The 26,280-nt window shown below is 34.4% G+C and overlaps 1 protein-coding gene across 2 annotated transcripts in view; it reads right to left on the bottom strand.

Annotated features, from left to right (window-relative positions):
- LOC145284433 (uncharacterized) overlaps positions 1–26,280 on the bottom strand; it is a 314,222-nt gene that overhangs the window by 50,590 nt on the left and 237,352 nt on the right. For both annotated transcript variants that reach the window (XM_080133243.1, XM_080133242.1), the window contains one exon: positions 3,783–3,958. In XM_080133243.1, coding sequence (XP_079989369.1) covers positions 3,783–3,958 — 176 coding nt within the window. The remainder of the gene's footprint in view (positions 1–3,782; positions 3,959–26,280) is intronic.

Raw genomic sequence — 26,280 nt, 5'->3', positions numbered from 1 at the left:
TGTTATCATATTTGGGCTGGTGAATCTACCACTAGTCTTTCGCTCCTAGACAAGGTTCAAAAGAGAGTCGCCAATCTGATAGGTCCTGAACTGTCATCCAAACTTCAGCCTCTGTCCCATCGACGAAATGTTGCATCTCTCTCTCTTTTCTACAAGTACTTTAACGGTGAATGCGTTGACGAACTGCAAGCACTTGTGCCCCCTCGACGTAAATACCCCCGACAAACCCAACAAGCAGCTAAATCCAACCCCTTCACTGTAGAGATCCCTAGATGTAAGAGAGCCTTTTACTCCAGTAGTTTCTTCCCCAGGACAGCTAAACTTTGGAATTCCCTGCCGGGTCCCTGCTTCCCCAACTGTACTGACATGCAGAAGTTCCAGTGCAACGTGAACTGACATCTTGCTGCCCAACTCCGTACATAATACCCCTGATGCCCATGTCCCTGATAGTATCCCCTACAACAAAGTTGCAATATGCTTTGTTTGGGGTGAAAATGTATGTATATATATATATATATATATATATATATATATATATATATATATATATATATATATATTTAGCTTACGATTTACTTTTTATTTTGACAGGTATGCCTGATATATGAGGAAATGTTTGCTGCAAAGCTAAAAGTTAAAACATGAACCAATAGCTATTACGTTACGCATGCATATTCAGAATGCCGTCGTTTGAGCTTCATCTGGCAAATTCCATTTAAAAAATGTTTACTTTTGCACCTATTTTCCCCGGCTAAAACCCAAATATAAAGTTTCGCATGAGGTCGAATACCCTATATACTAAGTTCCATGTCTGTAGTCTCATAACTGACAGAGGAGTTTGGTAGGCAAAATGTTTTAAACAAATATATATATGCTTATATTAATATATATAGAAAGAGGCTCGTGTTTACTATAACCTTTTATATGCAAATATTACGCATATATAAATCATGTAGAATATCTGCATGAATATACTTACACGTAATAGTAAACTAAAGATGATCATCCCGTTAAAAAACCGAAAAAACTAATAAGCAACTAATTTAATTGTTTTTTAAAAGAATATGCAAATGAGTGCAATTTCACGAACTATATATAACAAAGATTTTTTTCCATTTTAAATAAAAAGAAAAAAGAGTATAGATATATTGAATACATCTGTAGTATATATATATATATATATATATATATATATATATACATATATATATAAAACTACTTAATTTACTCACATAAAATTAATATACGAAAGTATAGATTTATGCATAAACTTTAAGTATTTACTTCAACAGTGCTCAATACGTAGGTAGAACTAGTTAGTAATTTAGAAAATATACATGGCGATTAAGCTACACCTAATATTCCGCGTTTCATCCACTCTAGGACTCTCCAGGCTTATGCGCGAATTCTGTGATTGTTTATTGTTTTTATAGGATCCTATAAAAACGATAAACAACCACAGAATTCGCGCATAAGCCTTGAAGAGTCCTAGATTGGATGAAACGCGGAATATTCAGTGTAGCTTAATCGCCATGTATATTTTCTAAATTACTATATATATATATATATATATATATATATATATACTTATACCGAATACATATATAGTATGCACGCATATATATATATATATACATATATATATATATATATATATATATATATATATATATATATATATATATATATATAACATTTCATGGGTATAAGTAATGAAAATTTAACTAAGATCTTAATTACGCTATTTTAGATAGGAGACATGTAATAATTACGAAATATTAGTCCAGGAGGAGACTATATTTATTAAATGGTTCTGGGTATTAACTTAAAACGCCGTAAAGCCCAGCTACTAATCACTCCAACCATTTAATAGATTGCAGTAATGCAGGAAAACGTTTTATATATGCATCGCCAGATGCACATTTGAATGCGTAATATTTATTTACAGTTTAAAAGGAAACATTTAAGCTTATTTCAATAATACTTAAGATTTATGCGTTTTTTATGATTTCGCTGTGTTCCCTGCTTGATAAAGTTTAGTAGAATTTGAAGGGTGTTTCGCACGCATATATGCACTGCTGTTTGTAACATAAATTAAACATACACACACACGCATGTATGTGTGTGTAGATGCATATGTGCATGTATATACACACTCATACACACACATATATTTGATTAAAATAGGATAAAATCCAACGATATGATGATAACGAAGGTGAAAAGACCTAAAAACTCTACGACGTTTCGCCTTTTTAGTGCGGGCTTTTTCAAGAGTGAACAAACACACACGCACACACACACACACGCACACACACACACACGCACACACACACACATATATATATATGTATACACTTTCTCTGTCTATCTCCCTTTTTTCAAGAGTGAACACACACACACATATATAGATGTGTGTGTGTATACATATATATATTTAATGTATAATATATATATATATATATGTGTGTGTGTATACATATATATATTTAATGTGTATACATATATATATGTATATATATATGCATACATATATATGTATGTATATATATATATATATATATATATATATATATATATATATATATATATATATATATACTTTCTCTGTCTATCTCCCTCTCTCTATATATATTCAAGCAAATATTATTAAATGCAACGGTGACACTTTGCTTTATGATTCTTGTTTTTTAATTTTTCGATTTTCCGTATCATTTTTTTTATATCAAAATCAAAAATATTAATAAAAGTTCTATAATTGTTGCTGTCACGAGCGCTTTCGATTCGTCCACGTATCATCTTCAAATGTTGTAGTAAAGTGCGAAGGATCGAAAACAAGGATAAATAGTGAAAACTAAAATATACAGTAAACAGCGTTAGGCGATGGTAAGTTAAAATATATAAAGTCGATATATATATATATATATATATATATATATATATATATATATATATATATATACTCCTATAAATTCGTTTTTCATTTGTGTGTATTGATATTCATATTAAAATCCCTCTTTTCTATTTATTTAAAAAGAAAATACAATTTTCTTACATATGGGTTGTAGAATTGCATTCACTAGCAAAAGATCTAGCTAATTTGCATATTCTTTTAAACATTCATTTTAATTAATTCCCTATTAGTTTCTTTTTTCGGTTTTCTTATGGGATGATCATCTTTAGTTAATGATTATATGTAATTATATTCATGCAGATATTCTAGATGATTTATATTTGTTTGTATAATATTTCCGTAAAAAGTTTATATTAAACACAAAATTGTTGCTATATATATTTATGTATACGTATATATTTTTTTTAACAAATTTTGCCTACCAAACTCCTCGTAGAGTTTTTGATCTACGGACATGAAACTTCATATATAAGGTATTTGAATCCATGCAAAACTTTATATTTTGGTTTTAGCCCGAAAAAATCGGTGAAAAAGTGTGAAAATTAAAAAAAAAAATGAAATTTGCCAGGTGGAGATCGAACGCCAGCATTATGAATGCATAACGTAGTTGCTATTGATTCATGTTTTAATTTTTAGTCTTGCAGTAAACATGTTTTCATAGCCCAGTCATTGACGACAGAGGTAAAAAAAAGTATTCTGATACAAAATCTATCTAAGAACACTAAGAACGTAAAGTATATTTGCTTTGAAATTTCGTATAAATCGATCCAGCCGTTTCGAAGTCCATAGGGAACTCATTCACAATCTTTCTCTAAAAAATTTAGGAACCTTATTCATCATAATATTTGAAAATTTTGAACGTGCTTACCTGTCGCTCGGTGAGATCAAGGGCCACTGCGATTTCGTATCTTCTCAATCTTGTCAAGTAATTGTGAATGGCAAATTCTTTTTCTAATTCGCGGATTTGATGTTTCGTGAAAGCAGTTCTCTCTTTTCGCGGTTTTGTCGTTAAGTCAAGTTTATACGACGATGAATTATGAGAATCTGAAAAAAAAAAGGATAAAAGACATTAAATGATCGCAAGGAATGTTGCAGGAAGTGTCTTCAGAAAAGAAATAAAAATAACTATAAAACGATAGGTTATTGCAAACAATAAGAACATCATCAAAAGTATAAATACATTTTTAAAATTTAAGAAAGACACAAATAGACTAACGAAAAAAAAAACAAAAAACGAAAAAGAATTAATTTTCGAATTTTGTCCTTTCCTTATTATTTGGTTTTGTTAATTCAGTTTTACATGATTCAGTAATCTCCCGCGACCTCAGTGGATGATCCAACGTGTCACGCTTTTCTAGTATATATATATATATATATATATATATATATATATATATAACATATATATATATAACATATATATATATATATATATATATATATATATATATATATATATATATATATATATATATGTATATATATGTTATTTAATTTTTTTTGCGATACGTTTTGAATGAATTCAATTATTTCCGAAAGTGCATTTTTACCTAAATGCGAGTTGGGAAGAATTTTGCCTTTAACCAATTTGGTACCCCCACATGAGGAGCGGTATATATATATTGTTTTTAAAATATAATTATCCACTGAAACGTGTTTCGTCGTCTACGACTTATCAGAGTGACTGAATCTACGAAGGGCGTGCAATAAGTAATGCCCCTGACTCACTTCCAGTTCTCTGATCTAGCTGAGATTTTGCATGTGCAATGATTCATATCTCTACGGTTTATGTGGCAAATTACAGCCCTTTGTGGTTTCTGTTTTACAGGTGTTTGAACTGAGTCAGGTGTGAAATGGATCCGGTTTTTGTATTTGAAAGGACGCACACCACAGGAGACTTTTGATGAAATGAAAGAAACTTATGGTGATAATGCCCCATCATATGACCTTGTAAAACGCTGGCATCGTGAATTCAAACATGACCGGAAGTCTGTGGAAACAGCTCCCAGACCTGGTCGCCCCCCTTCTGCCATTGATGAGGCATCTGCCCGTCAAGTTGAGGCTGCCATTTTGGAAGATCGGCGCATTATTTTTCGCCAAATAGCTCAAGATGTCAAGATTAGTACAGTGTCTGTGGAAACGATCATTCATGACCATTTGCCTATGCATAAGGTGTCTGCCAGATGGATTCCCAGGTTGCTCACACCATTCCAGAAGCGAGAACGCGCCGAGTGCTCGAGGATGAATTTGGAGATATGCCGAGAAGATGAGTCAAAGTTTTTCAAAAGACTGATTACACAGGATGGAACCTGGGTCCATCACTATGATCCAGAGACAAAAGCCCAGTCAATGCAGTGGAAGCACTTGGACTCACCACTTCCAAAGAAGGCAAGGGTGCAGCCCTCCGCTGGCAAAGTCATGCTCACAGTCTTCTGGGACCAGGACTGAGTAGTGATGACAGATTTCCTGGCAAAGGGTACCACAATTACAGGAGCCTATTATGCTTCGCTTTTGAGGAAAGTAAGTGAAGCTATCAAAATCAAGAGGCGGGCAAGATCAGCGAATGTACCCTCCTCCTGCAGGACAACGCTCCAGTCCACAACTAGCATGTCGGCAGATTAGAAGCACGGGCGTGTGGTTATGAAATCCTCTCCAATCCTCCCTACTCTCCTGACCTTGCATCCTCTGACTTTCACCTCTTCCCAGCCATGAAGTTGTTTTTGAAAGGAAAGCGTTTCCCAGATGATGTAGCCTTGATTTCTGAAGTCATGTCGTGGTTGGAGGACCAACCTGGGGTGTTCTACAAAAAACGGTCTCTAGAGCTGCATCAAACAATGGGAGAAATGCATAACTCTGGGTGGTTTCTATGTGCCAAGTTTCGTTGCTCTACTACTATGGGAAGTGGGTCAGGGGCATTACTTATTGCACGCCCCTCGTATATATATACGGAACCTCGCTATAAAAACTTTTTATGCAAAGCAAAAAAAACAAAACAAAAACACTCTCGAACACATGCGACAGAAACAGATCTCATCTTCGTGATTTACTTACTCATACCACATTTATGGAAACCTCTAAAGCTCTTAACACAATCTACTCTAAACATCTCTGCCAATGTTTACAATTCAAACAACGGAAACTCAACACATTAATCAACAAAGATCAAGTGTTAAAACATCTACAACCAACAAAACCCATACACCATCAGTAGACTCCTAAAAAATAATAACGCGCAATGCATCCTCCAAAAATCACAGTGCATCAACATTGCCAACTTATCGAACCACCAACTTGCAGAAAACGAAACAAGGCTATTAGCTAAAGGGCTCTCATTCTGCCCATCCAAAAACCTGAATCCGGTAGACCTATGCTATGACATGGAGGACTATATCCGAAGAATAAAATTAAAGGAATACTTCCATAATAACAACCAACAAGCAGACACCAATTCCACCACAAATAAACGTGCAAAGGATTCAAAATCTAAACATTGGACACCTGCCAATGGACGCAATCTAAACATAGACGCACACAACAACACAATAAAAAAGCATTTAGACAAGTTCATCATAGCCAAACTGCACAAGGAAACCCATCATAATATAACAAAGGACGAACCACAGGCCATAAAATCATTACAGAATAATGATCTCATCACCATAAAACCAGCAGATAAGGGAGGAGCTATCACTATCATGAACACAAATGATTACATAACAGAAATAAACACACAGCTAGCGAACAGGGACTTCTACAAACCACTCCACAGTGATGCCAGTAGCACTTTCAAATCTGAACTAAACACCCTAATCAGCAGTCTAGACCAAACCATTAGGACAACGGTTGAAAAATTAGTACCAGAACATCATAATCCCTAAACTTCATAAACTCCCGAAAATAGTCAGCAACATACTCGCACACCTCCCATTTGAAGACACGGGAAACACTGAGGCATCGGTTACCGAACCCACACACATATACCACATAGCTAAGGCTCTTCAAATCCATCCACCTGGCAGACCTATCGTCTCGGGCATCGGGACCCTCACGGAGAAGATTTCGGGATACATTGACAGCATCCTCAACCCATTGATGTCAAACATACCCAGTTATATTAAAGACACGACACACTTCCTACAGATCCTACGCGACATCGGTAACTTACCAGACAATACAATACTCGTCACGATGGATGTTTCCTCTCTCTACTCGAATATTCCACATGAGGAAGGAATATCCGCATGAAGGAGTTTTTTACAAACCCAGAACTTACAAGACACCCACATCACAAACATATGCAGCATTATAGAGTACATTCTAACACATAACAATTTTACATTCAACAATAAACACTTTTTACAAATAAAAGGCACAGCCATGGGAACTAGAATGGCTCCCAGCTATGCCAACATCTTCATGCACACATTCGAACAAAAATACACACACACACACCACCTCAAACCGACACACTATTACAGGTATATAGACGACATCTTTGTCATTTGGCCACACGGTGAAAAGACATTGATGAACTTCTTCCAACATATAAACAACTGTCATAATAGTATAAAATTCACAATTGAACATTCAACCACGCATATCACATTTTTAGACGTTCAGATTAATATTTCAAATAATCATATCACCACATCTCTACACACAAAACCGACCGATGGACACAATTACCTACATTTCGAAAGTTGCCACCCAATCACAACGAAAAAGTCAATCGTATACAGTCAATGCCTGCGCATTAAAAGGATATGCACAGACCCATCCGATTATGACACACAGGTAGGCATCTTAATCAACCACTTCCTCCGCAAAAACTACCCATTCAAAATATTAAAAGAAGCCATCAACAGAGCATCACACATTAGCAGACACAACCTACTTACATACAAAAACAACAAAACATCCACACGAATACCTATGGTATTTCACTTCAATAATAACACCAAACATTTATACAACCCCATGAAACATATCTTCAAACAATTACAACAGGACCCCACACTCAACACAATATACAACAAACCACCCATTTGTGCCAAACGACAACTCTCCAACTTACGTTCCTTACTCACATCCACTCGGATTAACCGCACCCAAACATCTCAAGGAAACAAACCTTGCAATAGACCCAGGTGTCTAATATGTACACATATTAACACCAACAGCACATTCACTCCTTCAGGCACCAACATCCATCTCAAACTTCCCCCTCTAAATTGCAACAGCTCAAATATTATATATCTGTTATACTGCACAAAATGCACAAAAGGCAACTGCGTGGGGGAAACAGGCCTGGAGTTCCGCCTACGTCTTAATAACCACAAACACACCATCAGAGATAAATCTACACAGCATCCAGTAGCTATCCACTTTAATTTACCTAACCACACAATAGACAATATCAGATATATCCTCATAGCATCCAATTTTATTACACAACACCAGAGAAAAAAATATGAAAAAAAATTAATTCTAAAACTCAACACGCATACTACAGGCCTTAACAAAAACCTAGGACTTCTCAGTGACTACAATTTTCATAACTACAAAGATATTCTATAAACATTTCCTTAGGACTAAAATGCACGGTGAGATGGGGGAACTCTTTCCGAAATCTTTACATTTTCCCTAATGTTTTCTTTCTTTACCATCTCATACACATGGAATGTGTATGTGTGTGCGTATTATGTACGCATATTTGTATGTATTTGTGCGAGTGTATGTGTACGCGTACCTGATAGTGTATATACACGCCAGTATGTGTATATACATGTATATGTATGTGTATGTATGTACATATATATACATATGTATATATATGTATGTGTATGTACATTTGGATATATGTGTGTGTGTGTGCGCATATATGTGTGTATGTTTTCAAAACACATTTTCTTTAAGAGTTAATTTTCTTCATATTACCGTATATGTATGTGTGTATATAAGTGTATGTATTTCTCGCACACCTATACTTCTTTTCCCGTCACTCTCTTCTCCTCTTCCTCTCTCTCTCCCTACATTCGCTTATGTAGACTTATATGTATATATGTACAGCTGTCTCTACGTGTAAATGTATGCGCAAGCATTTATGTATGTACATGTATGTCTGTTAGTATATGTATATATGTATATATGCATGCATTTATGTATGCATATGTGCATATATATATGTATATATTTGTACAAGTGAGTATTTGTTTGTATACGTATGTATATGTACATATTAATATACATATTAATAAAAAGTAGCGTTTCGTTTTTGTCTTAAAACGGTTGAATTTAGAGACGACGTTTTCGTTCTTTTTCGAACGAGAAATAGCCGTTAAATTACAAATGAGCATCATAGCGTTTCTCCTCATAACGTCTCATATCCTTTGAATTCTTATTCTCTCTTAGAATAAATAATATCGTTAGAATTCAAAGGATTAGACTGTTAAAGACGCGTTTCTCATTTTTATTTACTGTTTAATTTTTAATTTTTCGTTTGTATGTATATATGTACTGTGTGCATGTGTGTATGTGCGTACTTATATGTTTATATATTTAAGACTGACGTGACACCTTCTCATTGGCTATACCTCCTTCTCCTCCTCCTTCTTCTCCTCCTCCTCTACCTTCCTTCCTTTTCCATTCCCCTTTTCCCCTTGCATCCTCATACTTTCACTACACCGATGAAGACTGAAGGATCGGTCGAAAATTATGTACTTATGAAAAAAGTTTTTAAATTTTTTTCATAATATTATTATTTTGTATTCCTGCACGTCACCAATTAAAAACGAATAAAGAAAAGTTATAAGCTTTTATACTTTTCGCATATATATATATATATATATATATATATATATATATATATATATATATATATATATATATATATATATAAACATTTTGTCTGTGCGTTTGTCCGTGTGTGCATATCTGAGTCTGAGTTCGTTCCTTATGGACTCCGAAACGGCTAAGCAATATCTTTTTTTTAACTTCACAAAAATATTCACTTTCCATCCTTCTGCGAAACATTTGGAAAGTTAAATAAACAGACATCTGGAAAGTTAAATAAACTATTAAAACAATTCATCGTTTTGGAGTGATTAAATCTTCGCCCAAACAGGTACCAGTCTTCCTCCAAGACACGAGATGAATCCAGATAGATCAACATCCAACGCGTATGAAGGTATGTCCACACACACACACACACACACACACACACACACACACACACACACACACACACACACACACACACACACACACAACGGCATATGAACATATCATTGAATAGACTGATCACTAGACCATCACACAACGTTAACCCTGATTAGATATAACAAACATGATCCCCTTTATGATACAACAACACAACAGCTGTATATATCAGATATTATATGGATCCTTTTTTATATACCGCCCAATCATGTTCCGATTAGGAAAAGTTTCTGTCGGTATTAATTCTCTTCTCTCTTTTCTATGACAAGCAGATATACGCTGCGTTGCCCAGTATTAAACGTAACGTTATATCCCTTTAAAAATTAAATAAAAAACAGAAAGAAACTAAGACATGCGCATGCGAGTATTATGTTTTTCTAAACAGTTCACTTCTTGTAAGTAAAAAATATACACGAGCTGAGATCGAAACCAAAAACTAAAGACAGTGAATCAAGTATAATAACCATTAGGCCAGCCTGACACGAGTTTAAAAAGTGTTTTCAAATCAACTTATTCTTACCATAAGGATGATGTCATTTGAATGATTCGCACACGCGCAGTCATGAAACAATTGATAGAGAGATAAAAATCCGAGCCCTCCCCCTACGTATCAACTTTTCAATTTTTACTCCTTAGAAATCCCTTTTCAGGATTTAAACCAATTAAAATGTTTTCCACATGTCTGAATATCCTATATACCAAATTTCAAGTCTGTAGATCAAAAGTTCGTAGAGTATATAAGTTGAAAGCTGTCCTCTCTCACACGCACATTCTAACTTTTATAGATATATGGATCAACTCAAAGCATACGGATCCATTCCTACAAATACTGGCGCTCTTATTTTTTCTGTCCATTACTTTCATTTGACTACTCACCATAATACCACATTTACTCTATGGATTGCACTACTTAAAATATGTGCAATGAATTTGAATCACAAAAGATACACTTTTAAATATTAATTTGCATGCACGCGCGCGCGCACACACACACACACACACACACACACACACACACACACACACACACACACACACACACACACACAAAATAACGGACCAATCAATGTTCAAAGATCCCCAAAAAATCCAATATGAAAGAGAGGAATTCGTGTCTACATCGATTTCTTCCTTCTACACTGTAAAAAAAAAAAAAAAAAAAACGATAATAAATCCGTTTCCTTTTTCGATTTTCAGGGAGGAGATATCACATTTTCAGGGGGAGGATACACATTTTCAGGGAGGGGATATCACATTTATTTTGTGTGGTGTTGTTTATTAAACATTTTAATAAACAAACGAAACCTCGTGACCCTATTTACCAAAACAGAAGATTCTAATTTTCGAGGTGTGTACGCTTTTAGCGTTCTAAATAATGGTTTTCAAATTACTTTATTCTCTACGGATTACTATCCGTTTTTTTTTTTTATATACAATGTGCGAAATGCAACTCGGAAGAAGCGATGTGAACCTGAATTTGTCGCTTTTATACTGGATTTTTTCTTGGATCTTTAAACCATAACTGGTCCAAATTAACATTTAAACAAATAAACTAATTAGGCACAAGGACATTCAAAAGTGTGAGAAAATGGATATCGTCGATTATCCTTTGTCATCATAAGCAAATATCTATCCTAGTCTTAACTGGAATCATTAATCACCATAATACCACATTTACTCCAGGCGCCGTCTTACTTATAATTTCCCAAACCGTTAAAAAATTTTTTTTTCCAAGTCCGAAGTGTGGAAAATGGCATTTATAAGCTCTAAATGTTACTTCCTATTAGTCAGAACGAGAATTTTCGAGGGCAATTAAACCAAAATAGGTTCGCCCAAATTTCTGCAGGTGTTTGTCATCGACATTTTGCATTGGCACGTGTATCTGACGTTGTGCACTTAGAAGCAAATTCACATTTATTGACATAACTTAGAAAGGGTTAGTGGAGAAGGGATAGCATAAAAAACATGGTGGGCGTTGCTTAACTTCGAGATAAACTAATAAGGCAATTCTACATAACAAATCAGAAAACTTTGCAAGAAAACGGTAAAATAGGAAGACGTGCGACCTTTTAAAGTAAAAGAAATGTTTTTAGAAAGAGATCGTCACTTATCAAGGCTTGAAGGCTACTCAAGAAAAATGGTTAATGAATATAAGGTGGTCACTGAGACTTCAGCGTAGTGATCGTTAATGGTGAATATTAGGTAGAATTTGATTATTTAAGGGAACAATTCAACAAAAACTTGTTTACATTGAGCTTGAAGACGAGTATTTTGTAATCAGCTGGAAAGCAACTCCGCGGTACAGAGTTCCACAGGTAGTAGTTCTGGGATAAAGACTTTGTTCATAGAATTTGGTTAAATGTAATGGGAGATAAAGTGCAGGGGAAATTATCGATAATACAAATCTCACCCGTCTGCTTAAATGTATGTATGTTTGCCTAAAACTTTCGACAGGCGACATATTTTCACGAGATCGTATTGTTTTGAAGCTGACCCTTCGGACGACAAATATCGAAAATTGGTCAAGAACATTAATTCCTTCACCCTCAACTAGGCACTTTACTACAAGGAGCGGTCACTTTTTCGCCGATATTTTCGGAAGTCATCTCCTCTTTTCGATTGACTAGCCTTAATTTAAACTTACGCCACTTCCGGTTTCGCAATGGACGTAATGGCAAAGGCGTCACTTTTTTCACGTTCTTTTGCTTCTTCGCGGTGCGGGTTCGAGTCTGCCTGCCTATTACCATATATATTTTTTTGTTTTGCTTAACACACACCTCCAAACACCTGAACAACGCCGGGCATCCAGGCTAGTTTAATATCAAGCAACAAAGTGAAAACTCCAAGTGAGGGTTTCAGCGGTTATTCCTAAAAAGATCACAAATAGTAAACCCGGAAACACCGTTACTCTCAGTGTTTTTATTTGAAATGTTTAACTTTTGTTTTAGATTTTATTGCAAGCAACACTTTTTTTTTTTTTTGTTTTGTAAGGGTTTTTTTTTGTTCAATTCTAAGTGTTTTTCGTTGAATTCTTTCGTATTTTGAAGATGAAACTATGGATTTCGAATATTTTCTAGTAAAAACTGAACCAACTAACTGATTCCGTTGATCGAGGAGGAGCGTTCCTCCTTCGCTTGTCCTTGTGGTCGTGTGTTTGCCCCTGGTAGAGGATTATCATAATACTTGAAGATGAAACTTTGGATTTCGTATATTGGAAGGAAGATGTTCGGATATTATTTATGTCGGAAATTTGCTTCACTTTGCTTTTAATACTTATGCAATAGATTTGTCTTTTTTTTTGTCGGTTTTGTTTGAAAAATATCAGAGGATTGCATTTTTTGTTGATCTTAATATTTTGATGAGTTTTTTTTTGTTGTTATTTGTTGATTTTAAATGACTTCACAGACTGCACATTTTATGGTCCTTTGGTGATAAAAGATTTTTTTTTCTCGTTAAATCAGAACATTGCAGTTTTGTTTTTATTTGTCTTTTTTTGTGTGCCAGGAACGTATCCCCTTTTTGGTTATTGTATTTGTTGTTGCTGAAGAGAACAAGTCAACTGGGTTTCACTGGTTTATTGAAGAAAATCTGGCCCCTTTAAAAAATTTAGATGGATCCCAGACAAACCAATAAATTCAGAAAATTTTCTGATTGTCTAAAGTATAATTATTTGTTTTTATCCAGGATAGACCCCTGAAGTTTAAATACTTCCTCAAAACAGGAATATAAACAATATCCATTTTTAACAATCATTAATTTAACGATATTTATCTGCATAGATATAAAGTCCGCTTTTATTGAAAAGATACTTTCTTCAAAAGAAATAGCCAAAACGTATCACCGGTTTCTTAACCGTTTGGAACGTCATTCTTCGATTTGTTCCTTTTTGTTGTTTTTTTAAAACTAGTAAGCAACATATATATTCTCGAACACACCACTAAAAAGCATAAACCTGAAGTATTAAAAGCATTATTAATTAAAACTAAAAAACAAAATGTCAATAAAATAAATTTTAATACAGAATAATATCCTAAAATGCAAGCAACAGTGACAAGAATTTAACGTATTTAATAGCAAGAAAAAAAGACCCTCCCCCCAAAAAACTAACAAACAAACAAAAAAACAAAAACAAAAACAAAACGAAGACACGAAAGCTTTTTTATAAATATTACAAATAATTTCGGGTTAATTATTTCAGATGAAGTTAGACGAATTCGAAAGTACTTGGACCTTCTCTGATTATGGCAACTGCACAAGCCAGTTTTTGCTTGAAGCCATAAAATTAATAAAAAGTTTTAAAATGATCCAAACTAGAATAAGTACACACACACACACACACACACACACACACACACACACACACACACACACATATATATATATTGTATTTTGTGTACAGAAAGTTGTTAGATGAAACAAGTCATTGGTACCGTCGGTTTCAATCCCGATGATTAGGACCGTTTACCGCTCTTATATTTCGGATTTTCCTTTTAATTGAGCACTCTGCTGGATTTCTTTTTTCCAAAAAACTAATCATATATATATATATATATATATATATATATATATATATATATATATATGTATATATATAAAGCTGAACGTCTGTGTGTGTGTCTGGTCACGAATAGGCTCCTATATGGTTGACTATTATAGAAAACTGATCATATATAATGATAGAAGATGTATCGAGACATAGGAATGGGTATGTTTGATCTGGCATAATGATGATTCATTAACATTATGGGGTCTGCGTACGCGCCTGGTCCACAAAGTATGGAAATAAAAAATAAAAAAATAAAAAAAAAAACGTTTACAAGTGTTTTTGATATAGATGTACATAATAATACTTTGATGAGTATTTTTTTTAACTTAAATAGGGATGGTATAATAAAATTGTGGGGTCTGCGTTTCAGTGCGAAGAAATATGGTATAATAAAATTATGGGGTGTTCGTTCGCGCCTGACCTCCATAGAATGGAAATAGGCACAAACTTTAATAAAGACTTTTCATATCTATCTGCGTAAGTATACTTTGATAATTATGTTTCAGTTTGAAGAAATATGCTATAATAAAATTATGGGGTGTCCGTTCGCGCCTGACCTCCATAGAATGGAAATATGTCACAAAGTTTAACAGGGTTTTTTAATATAGATCTACAAAATATTGTAATAATTGTTTCCATGTGAACAGATATGGTATAATAAATTATGGGGTTTATCTATTTCATTTTTACTTTCATCATATTTTGCTTTGGTTTTGATACCCCCAAATTCGAAGCTATCTCTTTAGAACCCTTCCTTTTCATAACCTATCATACTTTCATAAATCAGAGTCTATTTTCTGTAGGCTGTTTTTGAACCCGGTCAACGACGGGTACTTTTGCTAGCATATATATATACATATATATATATACATATATATATATATATATATATATATATATATATATATATATATATATAGAGAGAGAGAGAGAGAGAGAGAGTGAGAGAGAAGAGAGAGGAGAAACAAGTTGATATTTTGATATATTAAAGCGGGAAGTGTGAGATTGTTCCACAGAGCTAAAGAGAACAAGTGAGGAGAAAAAGAAGGATCAAGTGATAAAAAGTGTGAAGGGAAAACGAAATTAGATGAGAGCGAACTGGGGGGGGGGCGGTTGAATTGGAGTGTTTCAACTTGTCGCGTTACAGTCGCCGTGGATAATCGTCGGTTTGTAGTCGTCCAGGTGGAGACGGTTGTCGACGTAATTGGGGTCATTTTCGTACACCACATGATTGGCTCGAGATCGCGTACAAGATGCGCTCACGTGTCGCCTTCGTCGTGTTTACATGTAAGAAAAAGACGCGTAAACATAAAGACATGTGCACCAGTCTCTCTCTCTCTCTCTCTCTCTCTCTCTCTATATATATATATATATATATATATATATATATACATATATATACACATATTTATATATATATATATGTATGTATATATGTGTGTGTGTATATATATATATATTTATATATACATATACACACGCACACATTTATATATATGTGTGCGTGTATTTATATGAGTATGAATATAAGAGGATGATGAGGAAAGAGAAAGAGAAGTGATGATGTTACGTAGAGACAACTTGAGCACATCAGATAATTTTGTGGGTGGGCCCAGCGTTTCGTCTTCGTTTCCTGTGTTTACGTGTGCCTCGTTGTTTGTATGCGTTTCAGTCTGACGTCGTCAACTCCGGTCGGCTCGTCCACTCCTCTTAATGACTCCGGGAACATCCTTTTAAGGAAAGGCCGCAAATGACGGTTTTCAAGCTGCACAAAAGAACAGACCAATCTTTCGACAAATGGAGAAGCGTTGGTGGTTGGTTATATGTTCCGTGTCATTCAGTGCTATTCGTATCACGTAATTTAGTAATATATTACATGTCACCTGGTTAACATCGAATTAACTGGCTATGCCACTGAGCTTGGCTGTCGAAAAGGATGTCTAATTACCCAGTAGGACAGAAGCAAAATCTTACAAAGGGGTAAGATCTACATACAATAACAAATACAATAGATCTACACACTACAATATTGGAAGCGGTAAGATCTACACACTATAACGATCCAAAACACAAATTTTCGACGTCATATTGGCATATAATAAATGATCCTATGTCTATACGGCACAACCACGTTAGCACACCGGTTCTCATTAGATCACTGAAGTTAAGCAACGCTGATCCTGGTCAGTAACTAATGGGTGACCATTTGGGAATACATAGGTAGTGTATGTAGGGAGACTTGGACACCTCCCCGCAATTAACTGCAAAAACTTAACGTCGTCATCTTCCTTGACCGGGATATACATGCAACTAGGAATAGCTTGTGAACTGAACATTCCCGTGACACTTCCTCCTTCGGAGTAAGCCGGTGCAAGTCGCCTATAGTGACTGCCGTTAGCTTTCTATGATCAGCTGGAGTTCTGGCGTTTATTTTATACCCGTGGAAGAGAATTTCATTTATTTTTTCCCATTCTTAACGAATTTTCAGTTACTTTTATCGTACCATTTCTTACCACTTCTCAAGGCGAAAGGTCACTCAAGGATAAGGTGTAATGAAGTTGACGGATTATTAGTTCAATGATGAATAATATTATAAGAGTATTGATAAAGGGAAATAACGAAATCGGATTATTTATGAAAATGATGCATGGCAAGTATTTCTTCACATTGCTTTTAAAGACAAGCATATTTGCATCCTGCAGGGAATAATTTCCATGCCAATGTATTGCATAACTGTTACTTGATTATACGTATCTTTATGTACACTTTAAATGGTTTATTTGTTGGGTACGTGCTAACATATAACGTCAGGTCTCACTGCTCGTATATTTATATGCCTTAATTATCTGAGCGATTACGGAAAGAACTGCAAAGTATTTTACTTTTTCTAGATAAATATATGAGAAAGGAATCTTAATTTCTTTAGTTAATTTAGACATTACATTGAATTAAAATCTATTGATCTTGAAAGTTTGATTACAAATAATATGTATCTATTTATATATCATTATTGCACTCACTAAGAGTGTTGGTGTTCTCTGGAGTGCACGTAACAACACGTCTTCCCAGATTTCTCGTAATCTCCACATCTTTCAATAAACTTTTAAAATGAATTTGCGTTATCACAATAGCCGTTTACTATTGATTTATCGCTGGTACTGATAATTGGCTTCCACTGGAATTTGGGTGGCAAATCTTCACTCTTCCGGTAGAAGTCTGGTTAGTGCTTTCTCTCCTCGATCTTACTATCCTCCTTGAACTTTCATGACTATTTGGTGTGATGCCAATTGATACCGACACTATAAATAGTTTTATTTCGGGGGTGGGTAGGTAAATAAACATGCAATCATACGGTTTCAGTTTTCTTGGTTCTATATTATTATTATTCGCTGACATGGAGCTTTCACACAGGTCATCAAAGATCTCTGATTGAAAACCTATGGTGTTCCCTGGCAGCTGAGTGACAACAAGTCTCCCCAAACTTTCAGCACTCTCCACCTCCTTCGATAGCATTTGCAAATAAATTTGCGTTAAGCCCGAAGAATCCTAGAGCGGATGAAACGCGGAATATTCAGTGTAGCTTAATTGCCATATATATTTTTTTAAATTACTAACTAGCTCTACCTACGTATTGAGCACTTTTGAAGTAAATACTTAAAGTTTACGCATAAATTTATACTTTTGTATATTAATTTTATGTGAGTAATTGAAGTAGTTATATATATATATATATATATATATATATATGTGTGTGTGTGTGTGTGTGTGTGTGTGTGTTGTATAGGGGTATATATTAAAGGAGATGACGGGGGAATTCATATTGGGACAACACATATAACGGATAAAACGATAGTGATGAGAGGGAGAGTAAACATTTTATACAGTTCTGGGGATGCTTGGAACTTCATAAATATACTGAATGGAAATGTATACAAGTTCTTAACACAGAGGAGGGGAGATACATAATCTTGTAAGGGTTACACAATGTTCATTACAAGATGTTTAATACTCTACCTTTTGAGTGTTGAAAAATGACACGTGACAACAGTTTTACAAAAACACAATGATGATTCTTTATTCATTTGATCGGTCGAATGATGATGACGTCAGGAATTCAAATTTGCGATCTACATGTTTTTACTTTCGCTTAAAGGATTGACTCCAACTCAACCCAACTCAACTGCTTTAGACCCTACTCTTCTGCTGACTCCTTTGATCTGACTAACTCTAGCTCCTATATTGAGAATCCCCCTTCATCTATGACGTCAGAAGTGTGTTTCCCAAACGTGACCAATTCACGTGGCTATGCATGTTTTTTCCAAACACACTTTTAACAAAAAAGAATTCTCAACATATAATTCTAACTTATTTTTTTAACAATATATTTTTAATTTGTATTGTTCATTCTTTAGCTGACATTTTTAATATTCAGTTTTCTAAAAGAATGAACAATCAATTCTTTTTACGATACAAACAATATCTAACTATTTCTAACTATTTTATATAGAATTTAACAATAGACTAAGTTCTAACATTCCAATTCTTAACCTTGCTTACAAGGTTCGAGTCTCGGCTTATCCTTAATCTCATTTTCACCTATCTAATACTCTTTTTATTTACATGGAAAGGGGGCAGTCTTTCCCTGTAACATATATAATTTTATCTGATATATATATATATATATATATATATATATATATATATATATATATATCAGATAAAATTATCTGCAAGTTACAGTTTTTATTTTGACCTCATCATACTGTGATGTTACCATCAAACAGACCAAGTTTTACATAGTCGAAAATAAAAGTCTCTTCATCTACAAAAAGAGGTTGTTTTTTTAAAGAGCGGAAAACTGATATTAGTCATCCAGTTGATGACGTCATTTTGATATTTTCTTTTCACTCATAAAAATTGAGGTTCGTTTTGTGGCCGACCTTTTTTTTTTTTTCCCTAATAATGACGTCTCTATTGCCGGTCATAAAGTACAAGGAGCCTACCTTGGGATTGAAGCTTCGCTTGCACCGCATAACTATTATGCGGATCGTGAAAGGAAAACTCCCCGAGGGAGAGCCGCTGAGTGTGAATAATGAGTGGAGTTGAACCTAGTTAGGGTTCGAGGTCGAAGGGGACCATGTTTTGGGTCGATTTGGCTGATTTCTTTGAGAGTTTGAGGATATGTGAATTCAAATGTGGAAGTTTCACCATGCTAACGGAACTTTTCCATTTTTGAATGATATGGAAATGAAACAATCATCTGTTGTCAGATATAGTTGCCTATAAATTTGAGACGGACACGAATGTGTCATTTTATTACCCTTATAAAAGCAAAAGAATGTCATTTAGTAAGATTGATCGATTGTTTTATCAAAATGTCATACGAATGTCTTATTAATATTTATGCCCATCAATGGCTTAATAATAGAAAAAAAATTGTTGGGAAAAACGTAGCTTACTTTTTGTTACATAGGCAGAACTATTTATCAAGGTCAGAGACCACTCGAGGATAAGTGTTGAGTGTACAGTAGTCAATTAGACAATATAGTAATCGTTAGTAATGGAAATTCGGTTAATTTGTTAACTTAAATGGAACAGCTCACTTGGATAGCATGTGTTGTGCATGCTTGAAAGGGTCGGTTGTGTAACAAAAAAAAAAAAAAAAAAAAATGAAACCAAAGCTAAAATGGCGACACCCAATTGGTTTTATGGTTGACGGTCACGTGATCGACGCATACGGTCACCATTTCTATGCAAATGAGACAGGCGAATAAAAACAGACGTGAAGCGAACCCGGGGGTTGAAAAAGGCGTGATACGTACGTAGTCGTGTGCAAGTAAACTTGAAAGAGTGTCGAGTTGCGAAGTTGGAACTTTTAACAACAGAGTGTCGAGTTTTGGAGTTGGAAGATTTGACAGCTGCGTGTCGTTTTGAAGTAGGAAGTTTTGACAGCAGAGTGTCGAATTTACGCGAGAAACTGTAAATATAACCATACAAGTAACCTCATAACTTCATTCAAAAGAAGGGATATCTTCGAATTTATTTCACTATATAAACAAATTTTGATTCACTTGCATTATTTAAGGCTTTACTGCATGGCATTTATTAAAGATTTCAACATTACCTTAGTATCAAGAACTAATAATAGGCCGAGACTCACAATGAAACACATACAATACTAGGCACCCGCGCGCGCGCACACACACAAACACACACACATATATATATATATAATATATATAGATGTTTTTATTTGTTTTTGTTAGCGATACTCTTTCAACGAATTCAATTATTTATACGAAAGTGCATTTTTACCTAAATGTTGGGAATAATTTTCCCTTTGACCAATTTGGTACCCCCTAAATAGGGAGCGGCATATATATATATATATATATATATATATATATATATATATATATATATATATATATTATTTTCCAAATATAATTATCCACTGACACGTGTTTCAGAACTCTGATGAGTCGTAGACGACGAAACATGTGTCAGTGGATAATTATATTTAAAAAATAATATATATATATATATATATATATATATATATATATAATTTTTTTTTTTACACAGTGGTCACCACTTATCAAGGCCCGGAAGCCACTAAGGGATAAGGGTTAGTGCAAGTACATTACGTTAGTGTGGATATTTGATGAAGTGTTTACTTAAGGGGGCGGTTCATTAGGAATTTGTTAACGTTGGACTTGAACACATCCAAGTTGTAGTCAGGTGGGAAGCAGGCAGACGGAACAGAGTTCCACATGCGTGCAGTTCTAAGAAAGAAGCTTTATTCATGGAATCCACGTTTTGATTTAGGCACAGATAAAGAGTGGGGGAAAATTTTCAGTGGATTCGGCTAGACGGGTGTTTTTCGTGAAAGATTGGCGAGGGGGGACCAGAGATTGAAGCTCAGACGAGCACCTGCCATGGAAATAACGATAAAACAAGGACAGGCTCGCAACGTCTCTTCTGTGGGAGAGAGGTTGCAGGGTAGAGAAAAGGGCATCCCCCGACTAAGCCACAAAGTCTATTTTGTACTCTGTCAAGGCAGGATAGGCTGTTTTTAGCAGCTGCTGCCCAGATATGGCAGCAGTATTCCATCCTTGGACGTACTTGGCTTTTATATAGATAGAGAATTGCATCAGTAGTGATATATCTTCTGGAGCGGTAGAAGGATCCCACCATCTTTCCAGTGACCTTGGCAACAGACTTGGTGTACGTTTTCCATTTCAGATCAGGAGTAAAGGTCAAACCCAGAAGCTTGTCAAAACACGGGGCCTCACCCAGACGAGAGCCATCCATCACAATTGATGCCAGCTGGGGATCAGAGCGTTGATGATGTAAGGATAGGAGTTTGATTTTAGTCGCATTAAAAGTAACCAGCCACGTCTTCCCCCACTGAACCACGCGCTCGAGATCAGAGGAGAGAGAATCAGAGAGAACTTTGTCATTTACAGCCTTTGATGTGTTGCCGTAGATGGTCGTGTCATCAGCATAGATGTCAACGAATGATTTAAGTATGTGTTTAGGGAGGTCATTGATGTAGATCAGGAAGAGAGTTGGGCCCAGGATTTACTCCTGAGGGACTCCAGCATTAATACTGCAGGCCTCTGATTTTTGTCCATCGACCACTACTCTTATGAGACTATCGGAGAGAAATGATTTAATGATTGAGAAAACATTTCCAGTTATACCGTAGCTGGAAATCTTGTGAAGTAGACCCTTATGACATACCTTGTCGGAGCCTTTTGATATGTCAAGAGCAATTGACCTAGAAAGGAAGCCTTTGTCAAGAGATTCACTAATCCTGTGAGATATAACCGTCATATATATATATATATATATATATATATATATATATATATATATATATATATATATATATATATATATACATACATACATACAGTAGAACCCCGGGATACGGCATCCAGAATTAGTAACAAAATACAGTGCAGTATATAATACATATGTATATAATCAACTAACTCCGTAAGGCGGGGCAAAATACCGTAACCAGAGGCCGGAAAACACCGTATTCCACATCAAAACCTGAAAAAAAAACGTATCCTTGGGCCACCGTATTCCAAGGGTACGACTATATATACATATATATATATACATTATGTATATATATATACATTATATATATATATACATTATATATATACATACATTATATATATATATACATACATACATTATATATATATATATATATATATATATATATATATATACTTACGATTATGATTAGGTCGTCAGTATTGCGCACTTACTACGTGCGACGACCTGGGTTCGCGCCTATGTCGGAGCACGTCAGTGATGAGATGCAGTACATCGAAGACAACTTTGGGTCTGGCGTTGTTCATTGTCGACGTAATTGCTCGATTCCATCTAATTCTGGGTTCTAGCTTTATCATGAAAAAGTGTATGTGAACGGGTATTTATACACACACACACACACACACACACACACACAGACACACACACATATATATATATATATATATATATATAAAAATTGTCATAAAATTTTAACTATAGAATAATATTATAATCTTCAAAAAATCTGCAAATTATCATGCAGTTTCGTCCTATAGAACCAAAGATAGTAGCATTCCAATACTCAATTTGCCTATCAGTATATACACATATATATATACATATATATTTATTTACCAGTGGTAAAAAAAAAACCGGACTAAAGTGCTCAATGTGTAGTCAGAGCAGTATATAGGAAATTTATTACTGTGAGTCCAGAATGAGTTTACAAATTGTTTCAACTAGAGGAAAATCCTCAAAGAGAGGAAAAATCCAACTAGCATCATCAGAATTGTCCATCTATGAATTCTGATGATGCTAGTTGGATTTTTCCTCTCTTTGAGGATTTTCCTCTAGTTGAAACAATTTGTAAACTCATTCTGGACTCACAGTAATAAATTTCCTATATATACATATATATATATATATAAAATATATTTTAGTCATCGACATATAGTCCTGTTTCGTTGTTTCACAACTCATCAGTGCCGCTAGACTAACACCTATCCCAAGCCGAGGATCGAACCTAGAACCGTCGTGATGACAGTCGGCAGTTCTACCCCCTGACTACGGAAGCGGTGGCCGTAATTAATCTGTCCGAATGTCTATTTAAATAAACATCCGTCCGCCACTCGTAAAGTGCTCAAACGTTTGTTTGTAAACAAACCGCGAGCTTCGCATTTTTTCAGCTAAATTAAGTAGCGAGTAAGATTATTTACGATAGTGCTCAACCCAAGAGGGGGGGCTTTATAAAATATATATATATATATATATATATATATATATATATATATGTATATATACTGATAGCCAAATTGAGTATTGGAATGCTACTATCTTTGGTTCTATAGGACGAAACTGCATGATAATTTGCAGACTTTTTGAAGATTATAATATTATTCTATAGTTAAAAATGTATGACAATTGGTACAAAGAAACTATATTTGCAACTCAATAACATATGGCCAAATTTGCCTACATTTGTATATATAGTGTCTTAGCAACTTAGCAAGCAAGCTTTAGTTTTGCTGCTTTGGGATGAATTTTGCTTTTTTTTTTCTTAGTTGTCTCCAGGCCACTAATATATATATATATATATATATATATATATATATATATATATATATATATATATATATATATATATATATATATATATATATATATATATATATATATATATGTGCTTGTGCCTAATTGTATTTACAATAAATAGTATTAGTAATCGATACAGTAATAAGACAGAAAAAGCAATATGATTAAACGGGATTCCCTTATTTTGAAAATAAAATTCTGTTCTGAATAAGTGTAGAAACGCTTGCATACTACATTCATGGGTCCAAATTAAGAGAAAAATGATTTAAAAAACGTTCAAAAACGTTGTTATTAAATACCGCTCATTTTCGTCGTCGAACATGCGCACTCGATCTTTAACTCGATACGCATGCATAGTCATTCATTAACTTCACATTTGCATGATGAGACACTCGGTGACCTTGCTGCCTTTTCTTGTTTTTATTCGACCCGCACTTAACATTAATGAACTGCTTAGGGTTTCTGCTCAGCAGCTGTGGACTAAAATCAGTCTGTAAGTCAAGCACAGGTGTATTTCTGTTTGGGTGATGGAAGAGTGTTCGACTGGCCTTTTAATTCGAGTTTAACAATCCCAGAACGAAAATCACAGGTGGGCAATTCCCTGGTTGTGAGTGGAGTTGCGTACCTGAAATTTAGCGGAGGGAGGTTTTAAAAGACTCCAATTACTAAGCGGTAATATATTTTTTTTTGCGTTCTTACTATCTCCCCTCCTCATTCGCACAAAGAGGTCACACCCCATATATATATATATATATATATATATATATATATATATATATATATATATATGGTTTTCAGATTGTGTACTGTTATTCCCAATACAGTATTTTTCTTAATATTTGTATTAATTATCGTGTGCCATAGTACGTAACAAATCAAATCAGAATTCCACACGTGCTTACAACGATGATTAATACACTTAAAAAATTCAGATAAAATTTCTGATTTCTGTGAAACTTTAACATCAATTAATAAGCATTTTCGAGATTCAGTTTCGTTTGTAGAATTTGACACATTTTTAGAAAAAAAAAAAAAAAAATGAACACAAACTTCCATTTGGATTGCATTTTCAAATTTGGAATAAATTTGACCCATAATCATTAGATCCCAATTCAGAAAGATTTCTTTAATCAAAATCCTTTAAGCTTAAGATTTTGTAATATATTGTAGAATTTTCTAGAATAAAAATTATGTAATGAATTTGAATTAAGTTTTAAATTAGAATTCTAAAATAATGGTATTGTATGATTATATATGAATTTTACTCTTTACAAAGAGAACAAAAACGTGGATAACTTTTTATACATACGATTGGATAACTTTGAAGAAGGACATGATAATTGCTACTTAAGTGTAAATGAAGATGTTTATGTAAAATTATCGGGGTTTTTAGGTCATCAATATCGCTGAAGGTAAGTGAATAAAAAAAAAATCATTATATCAATTTATATGAATACTAGCAATTTTAGCCTGGCTTTGCTCTGGCCCTATATACTGTTCATAATTTGCCCTACGTGTGAAAACACTTTATGTAAGATTTCAAATGTTTAAACCAAAATCTGTCTGAGTAATTTCGTAGAGACCGCAATGGTCAATTTTTAAAAAACTTTGACCCCAATTTTGACTCCCTAAAATGTATTATTTTGGTCTCAAATCAAAATACACAGATTTACCCATGTCCAAGTTACCTACATCTAAATGTTCAAGTTTTTAGACCATAAATTGGCAGAGGAATTTGGTAGAATATGCAAAGGTCAACTCTTTCAACTTTGACTTTTTATCAGCCAAATTTTCGCCCCAAAACTGATTAAAATGCTTGCCGCATGTCTGAATACCCGTTATGTATAAATTTTAAATGTTTAGACCAAAAATTGGCTGAGTAGTTGTCTAGAACCGTAAAGATCAAACTTTTTGAACTTAGACCCCTTGGCAGCTAACATTTTCGACCCGA

Source organism: Euprymna scolopes, chromosome 9 (genome assembly GCF_053919585.1).
Source record: "Euprymna scolopes isolate OS-2025 chromosome 9, ASM5391958v1, whole genome shotgun sequence".
Taxonomy (NCBI): domain Eukaryota; kingdom Metazoa; phylum Mollusca; class Cephalopoda; order Sepiida; family Sepiolidae; genus Euprymna; species Euprymna scolopes.
Note: the sequence above shows the minus strand (reverse complement) of the source record. Positions and strands in the feature narration are given on the sequence as shown.